The sequence below is a fragment of the Plecotus auritus genome (genome assembly GCF_963455305.1).
Source record: "Plecotus auritus genome assembly, chromosome: 10".
NCBI classification, from domain to species: domain Eukaryota; kingdom Metazoa; phylum Chordata; class Mammalia; order Chiroptera; family Vespertilionidae; genus Plecotus; species Plecotus auritus.
In genome coordinates, this window is record NC_137785.1 from 34,547,809 (window position 1) to 34,556,203 (window position 8,395).

Here is an 8,395-nt window from a genome sequence, read left to right on the forward strand (position 1 = left end):
CTCCGGGAAGTAACCCAGCATCAGTGGGGGCTACCCTGTCAGGGACCCCCGTCCAGCAGTCCCCCACAGTCTTCTGCGGTATAGCTGTCCCTCAACTCACCAACAAACATTCACCGTGTGACCACACACTCTCCCTTCATTTTCTCACACACTATCTTGCAGTCTGCCTTCCCATCGGCAGCCATCTTCTAGCCTCCCTGCCTCTTTTGTTAATTGACCATATAGGCATGGGTTTATTTCTGGGCTCTATTATGTTTCATTGATCTTTGTGTCTTTTTTTATACCAATTCAGTCTGTTCTGATTACTAACACCTTGTAGTATAGCTTGAAGTCAAGTAGCATGACACTGCCAACTTTGTTCTTTCTCAAGATTGCTATGGCTATTCAGGGTCTTTTGTGGTTTTGTGTACATTTTAGGATTATCTGTTCTAGTTATGTGAAAAATTCCATTGGTATTTTTGATAGGGATTTCATTGAGTATGTGAATTACTTTGGGTACTAACCATGCTTTTTTTTTTTTTAATCCATGATCATAGTATATCTTTTTAGTTACTTGTATCTTAATTTCTTACGCTTTTTCAAGTATAGTTTTTTTTACTTCCTTGTTTAAATTGTATTCCTAAATATTTTATTCATTTTGATGTAATTGTAAATTGGATTGTTTTCTTAATTTCCTTTTCTGATATTTAATTAATGGTATATAAAAATGCAACTCATTTCTGATATTAATTTGTATCCTGCTACTTTGCTGAATTTATTAGTTCTAAAAAAATTTTTTGTGTGTAGAAGCAAATGGTAACAGCTTTACTTCTTTCCAATTTAGATACCTTTCACTTTTTTTCTTGACTGATTGCTGTGGCTAGATCTTGCAATACTATGTTTAATAAAAATGGTGAAAGTGGGGATCTTGTCTTGTTCTTGATCTTAAAGAAAAAGTTTTCAGCTTGTTACCATTGAGTGTGAGCTTAGCTGTGGGTTTTTGATATGTAGTCTTTATATTGACGTAGTCCCACTTTATTGAGTTTTTATTCTATATTTCTCCTTGAGTTGAGATTTACCTGCTAATTTTTCTATAATTCTAAACAATCCTCCCAAAGTTTCTATATAACCTATTTTTAGTTTTTATTTCTCCACACTTTAGAACTATGAAAGCCAGTGTTCTGGTTGGTTTTATTTGCTATTAAACTCACATAGTATACTTTATGTACTTTCCTTGAAGTACCTCCTGGTACATAAAGAGGAAACATGTTTTTCTTATTATTTTTCAGGTTGGGAATCTGTGTGTGAGAGTGAAGAATTAACCCCAAAGCAGGACATTTGTGAAGCACAGTCATCCCAGAAGATAAAAGTAAAATTTAAAAGCTGCGGTCTTGAGTACTCCAATTTGAGAGAAGAATGGAAGTGTGAGGGCCATTCTGAGAGGCAACTAGTGAATCAGAAGTCATATTTCAAAGAAGAGACCATTATTAATGAAGGAGCCCTTGTTTATGAAAGAGGACAAGAATATAACAAATCTTGGCAAAGTTTCCATCTGAACACACTGCTTCATACACAACAGATAGCTTCAAAAGAGGAGAAAGTACATAAATATGACACACATAAGAAAAGCTTTAAAAATAACTTAATGATTATTAAACTCAAGAATATCTATACACAGAAGAAACTTTTGAAATGTAATGACTGCGAAAAAGTTTTCAGCCAAAGTTCATCCCTTATTCTTCATCAAAGAATTCATACTGGAGAGAAACCCTATAAATGTGTAGATTGTGGGAAAGCCTTTAGCCAGAGATCAAATCTTGTTCAACATCAAAGAATTCATACTGGAGAGAAACCCTATGAATGTAAGGAATGCAGGAAAGCATTCAGTCAGAATGCACACCTTGTTCAACATCTGAGAGTTCATACTGGAGAAAAACCTTATGAATGTAAGGTGTGTAGAAAAGCCTTCAGCCAGTTTGCCTATCTTGCTCAACATCAGAGAGTTCATACTGGAGAGAAACCCTATGAATGTATTGAATGTGGGAAAGCATTTAGTAATAGATCATCCATTGCTCAACACCAGAGAGTTCATACTGGTGAGAAACCTTATGAATGTAATGTGTGTGCGAAAGCATTTAGCCTTCGTGCATACCTTACTGTACATCAGAGGATACATACTGGAGAGAGACCCTATGAATGTAAGGAATGTGGGAAGGCCTTCAGTCAGAATTCACACCTTGCTCAACATCAGAGAATTCATACTGGAGAAAAACCTTATAAATGTCACGAATGTAGTAAAGCATTCAGCCAGATTGCCTACCTTGCTCAACATCAAAGAATTCATACTGGAGAGAAACCCTATGAATGTATTAAATGTGGGAAGGCTTTTAGCAATGATTCATCCCTTACCCAACATCAGAGAGTTCATACTGGAGAGAAACCTTATGAATGTAATGTCTGTGGAAAGGCTTTTAGTTACTGTGGATCCCTTGCCCAACATCAGAGAATTCATACTGGAGAGAGACCCTATGAATGTATGGAATGCAAGAAAACTTTTAGACAGCATGCACATCTTGCTCATCATCAGAGAATCCATCTTGGTTTGTCAATTACCACCTAATTCTGTCAATCACCAAGTCCTATAGATCTATTATAAATATTTCAGGAATTTATACATTTTTCTCTATCTTTAATGATACCCTAGTCCATTTCACCTGGATCACTGTTGTAGCTTTTCCAACAGGCTTTCCTGTATCAATTTTGGTTGCCTTAAATTTATTTCTCACCATGCACCCAAAATTATATTTTTGAATACATACATTACTGCCTCTAATTAAAATTTTTTGGCTTATTATTCTTAAGCTAACATCCACAGTCTTTAAAATTGTCAATGAGGTACTTTATTATCTGGTTCTTATGTACCTCTCAGCCTTATTTTATTTTACTTTTCCTCTCTGGGCACTAAGCACTTCCCAGGATGGAAAGCTTAGAGTCTAGAAAATTATAGCTCTACCGCTACTGTGCGATTGTGTGGCTTTGAGTAATTTGCTTGACTTACCTAAACCTCAGGGTTGTTTGTTTTTTTTAATTTTTAAAATAAGGATAAAAAAGGATACTGTATTTTAGAAATGTATTAAATAGTGTATGTTGTAAATTGATACATATTAAGTAAGAATTTTGCATGTAAAGTACTTCATACATTAAATATAGCCCACATTCAATAAATGATAGCTAATATTTATGCATCAGGCATTGTTCTACATAGTTAACATATATTAACTCACCCCTCATATCTGAAACAAGTAGAACATCCCTAGAAAGCAACAGGTCAGAATTGGGAAACCTAAAAATTTTAGAACACAAGTGAAGCCTTCATACTCTAGGTGAGAAATCAATAGATACACACACAAGTAGTAAAAATATAACACATAACCAGTTTTAGGGAGTTTCCAGAGAGAATGAATTGGATAAATTTAATTAAAATAAAATAAGGATTTACTGAGAATACAGAGCTTACATTTAGGTAAAGAAAAGAATAGAGGATCACAACTCCAAGCAATAATAAAACAAAATCCATAAACCTAGAAATTCATACTGTCCCATAAAAAGGTACCAGGCCCAGGTAGTTGTATGGTTGAATCTAATTAATTTCAAAGCTTTAAACTTTGATGCTGTAGTAAACAAGCATAATATTTAGAAGTATTTTTATCCAGCAATTATAAAATCAAATTTAAAAGAGGACTTAGAGACAAAAACCATATACATATATAAAGGTATATGTATGTGTGTGTGTGTGTGTGTGTGTGTGTATATATATATATGTGTGTGTGTATATATATGTATATGTATATATATATGTATATGTATGTATTTCATTCATTCAGTGAATATTGAGTAGCTACTATTTGCTAGGTACTTTCACTATTATAGGCATGAGGAGACAATGAAGATCAAAACAAAGACCATGTTCACATAGAGTAAAATTCCAGAGGCTGGAAGTGTTAGTACTTAAATATAAGCATAGATTTCCACACTCAGAAGGTGGGAGAATAATGATTGAGAAGTACTATATAGTTTAGACTGAAGAGACTGAATATAACAAAGTTACCAGTTTTTCCTACTTCACAAATTCACTACATTTTAAACTAAAATTTATGAACAGGTATTTTTTCCATTTATTTTCACAACTTAATTCTGAAATTCATCTATTTTGTATGAATTATAAAGAATAGGAAGAAAATTCTTGAGTTTGATCTGTTTGTAGAAATGTTGCATATGATAAAAATGGTTCACACCAGTAAAGAAAGAATACATTCTGGGATCTATATATATAAAGAGCCAGGGTTCGTAAAGACCAAAGGCTCGATCTAATACCACAAGTCAGTGCTGGATTGCTGTGGCGGTCCAGCACTGACTACAGCCAGTGCCGGGGAAGTGACCCAGCACTGACTGCAGATGGGACTGCAGATTAGGCCTGGAGAGAAGCCTGCAGAGAGAGAGGCAGGGTCTGATCTGCAGCCTCAGTGGCAGCTGTTGATCAGCCGTTGCCTCTCTCTTTTTCTCCAAGCTTCACCAGCAGCCACATCTCTGTTTCTCTCTGGGCCTCCACAGGGCTGCTGATCAGCCCCGCCTCTTTGATCAAGCCCAGAGATAGGCCCCGAGATGCTGATTGGCATAGAAACCGACCAATCAGAACCAAATCTGGGTGAACTACAAAGGCAAAACCTAAGGTGGGGGCTGAGGAGGGGTTTTAAGGGCAACAGCAGTTTGGTGTAAGGCAGCCATGGGCAAACTACAGCCCGCGGGCCGGATACGGCCCATTCGGCTGTTCTATCCGGCCCGCGGAGCCGAAAGACTGGAGGGTTCTCTTGCTCTCCCATCCGCTCCTTTACTTTGAATTTATATTACTTCACACAAACACTCCATCCATGCTTTTGTTCCAACCCTCCGGTCCAGTTTAAGAACCCATTGTGGCCTTCGAGTCAAAAAGTTTGCCCACCCCTGGTGTAAGGTGTAAGAAATCAGTTCAATTTTTTAATGACCGCTTTGGCAGGATAGTGCATATGGCTGGCTATCATTTTAGATAATGGGATTATGTGCTTTTGTCTGCCAAGAGCATCTCGTGCTGAAAAAGACTTTTCTCCCCCATTTAAGCAATCATATCCTATATAATCTATACTAATAAAAGGGTAATATGCTAATTAGTTCTGGTCAACTGGTCATCTTCTGGACATCTGACTTCCTTCCGGACAAAGCCATGGTAGTGAGGTCTGAGGCAGAGGCAATTAGGGGTGATCAGGCCAGGAGGGGAGAGGAGTTGGCGAGATCACGCCAGCAGGGGAGGGCAGTTGGGGTGAGATCAGGCCGGCAGGGGAGGGCCGTTAGGGGATATCAGGCAGGCAGAGGCAGCTAGGGGCAATCATGCAGGCAGGCAGAAAGGTTAGGGGTGATCCAGCAGGCAGATAGAGGGGTTAGGGGCAATCAGGCAGGCAGGCAGGTGAGCACTTGGAAGCCAGCAGTCCCAGATTGCAGTTGGACATCCCCCAAGGGGTCCCCAATTGGAGAGGGTACAGAATGGGATGAGGGAACTCCCTCTCCCCGTGCACAAATTTCATGCACTGAGCCACTAGTAGTATTATGATTGACTATATGCATCACTAGTGGTAAGGGAAAAGTAAAACTACAATGAACTATTTCAAGATCATCACATTAGCAACAGCATTACATTCCTAATGATTAAAAATATGTACAACATTGGAATGTGAATACAGTGTATTTGGAAGTAATTTAGAATAATTAGGCAATATCTAATAAATTTGAGGATGTGGATATTCTGACCCAGAAAATCCACTTAAATCTCTACAGCAAGCATGTCAAACTCAAAGGCTAACATGGGCCAAATAAACAAGGTTTAAGTTTATGTGGGCCATAAAAAAACAAAAGCTTCAATTTTCATAGAAACATAGGTTTATTTCAATAGAGACATGCTGAATACAAAGGGCTGAAATAAATGAGTAATTGTTAACATAAAATAATAGAAGATTTTAATTAAAATATTTTATTAATATTAATATTTTATTTAATTTTTTTGAACATTAACTTACCAGACACCTAATAACTGCACAAGTTAATAAATGTAATGCAAATAAACCTATTTTTCTTGTTATCTGAAAGCAAAATATTTCTTGTTGCACACACCAAACAAGTCAGTACAAGACTAATGGCATGGCAATCAGCTGCTAAAATATTCGCTGCTAGTATTAGTGGGGAGAAATGGTGCGCCTGCATGTAAGGTGATTAAGGGAAATGAATGCAACACGATTATAGGAATTGGTCATTAGTGAACTTTGTAGTTCATTATTAATAACTAGAGGCCCAGTGCACGAAATTTGTGCACAGGGGCGGAGGTGTCCCTTAGCCCAACCTGCACCCTCTTCAATCTGGGACCTCTCAAGGGATGTCTGACTGGATCGGGCCTAAACAGGCAGTCGGACATCCCTCTCACAATCCAGGACTGCTGGCTCCCAACTACTCACCTGCCTGCCTTCCTGATTGCCCCTAACTGCTTCTGCCTGCCAGCCTGATCAGCCCCTAACCACTCCCCTGCCAGCCTGATTGATGCCTAACTGCTCCCGTGCCAGCCTGTTTGCCCCTAACTGCCCTCCCCTGCAGGCCTGGTCACCCTTAACTGCCCTCCCCTGCAGGCCTGGTCCTTCCCAACTGCCCTCCCTTGCTGGCCATCTTGTGGTGGCCATCTTGTGTCCACATGGGGGCAGGATCTTTGACCACATGAGGGCAGCCATCTTGTGTGTTGGAGTGATGGTCAATCTGCATATTACTCTTTTATTAGATAGGATAGAGGTCTGGTGCACAGGTCGGGGCCAGCGGTTTGCCCTGAATGGTGTCCTGGATCTGGGTGGGGGTTCCCTTGGGGTGTGGGGCGGCCTGGGCAAGGGGCCTGTGGTAGTTTGCAGGCCAGCCATGCCCCCCGGCGACCCACGTGGAGGCCCTGGTATCTGGGATTTATTTATCTTCTCCAATTGAAACTTTGTAGCCTGGAGCGGAGCCAAGCCTTCTGCTCGCTTCGTGGCAGCAGCCATTTCTGTTGGGATTTATTTATCTTCTATAATTGAAACTTTGTAGCCTGGAGTGGAGGCCTGGGCCTGCCAGGGTGTGCGGAAAGCTTGGCTTCCTCCATTTCCGGGAAAACCCAAGCCTCCCTCCTGCTATCTGTGGCCACAGCCATCTTGGTTGGGTTTATTTTCATATTTGCTCCTGATTGGCTGGAGGGCGTGGCTTGTGGGCATGGCTTGTGGGTATAGTGGAGGTACGGTCAATTTGCATATTACTCTTTTATTAGATAGATAATGTATAGCAGGACATTGTAAAAATTAAATTACAAATTTTTTACTAAAATGTTTCTTTTTTTTATTCTTTTTTATTTTTTTATTTTTTTAAATAAATCTTTATTCAGATTATTACAATTGTTTCTCCTTTTTCCCCCCCATAGCTCCCCTTGACCCGGTTCCCACCCCACCTTCTGCCCTTACCTCCCCCCCCCCCACTGTCCTCATCCATAGGTGTATGATTTTTGTCCAGTCTCTTCCTGAACCCCCCATACCCCTTTCCCCCTGAGAATTATCAGTCCACTCCCTTTCTATGCCCCTGATTCTATTATATTCACCAGATTATTCTGTTCCTCAGGTTTTTAATTCACTTGATTTTTAGGTTCACTTGTTGATAGATATGTATTTGTTATTCATAATTTTTATCTTTACTTTTTTCTTCTTCCTCTTCTGTAAGACTACCTTTCAGCATTTCATATAATTCTGGTTTGGTGATGAACTCCTTTAGCTTTTTCTTATCTGTGAAGCTCTTTATCTGCCCTTCAATTCTGAATGATAGCTTTGCTGGGTAGAGTAATCTTGGTTGTAGGTTCTTGCTCCTCATCACTTTGAAAATTTCTTGCCACTCCCGTCTGGCCTGCTAGTTTCTGTTGAGAAATCAGCTGACAGTCGTATGGGTGCTCCCTTGTAGGTAGCTATCTGTTTTTCTCTTGCTGCTTTTAAGATTCTCTCTTTGTCTTTTGCTCTTGGCATTTTAATTATGATGTGTCTTGGTGTGGTCCTCTTTGGATTCCTTTTGTTTGGGGTTCTGTGTCCTTCCTGGACTTGTAAGTCTATTTCTTTCACCAGGTGGGGGAAGTTTTCGGTCATTATTTCTTCAAATAGGTTTTCAGTATCTTGCTCTCTCTCTTCTTCTGGCACCCCCATAATTCTGATGTTGGTACACTTGAAGTTGTCCCAGAGGCTTCTTACACTATCTTCAACTTTTTGGATTTTTTTTTTTCTTTTTGCTTTTTCGGTAGAGTGTTTTTTCTTCTGTGTATTTCAATTCTTTGACTTGATTCTTGTGT

The 8,395-nt window shown here is 39.4% G+C and overlaps 1 protein-coding gene across 1 annotated transcript in view; it reads left to right on the top strand.

Moving 5' to 3' along the window:
* The window catches only part of ZNF570 (zinc finger protein 570), a 48,189-nt gene extending 44,499 nt beyond the window's left edge, over positions 1–3,690 (top strand). The window contains exon 5 of the mRNA XM_080644816.1: positions 1,269–3,690. Coding sequence (XP_080500942.1) covers positions 1,269–2,599 — 1,331 coding nt within the window. The 3' untranslated portion in view covers positions 2,600–3,690. The remainder of the gene's footprint in view (positions 1–1,268) is intronic.
* Positions 3,691–8,395: the final 4,705 nt, after the last annotated feature.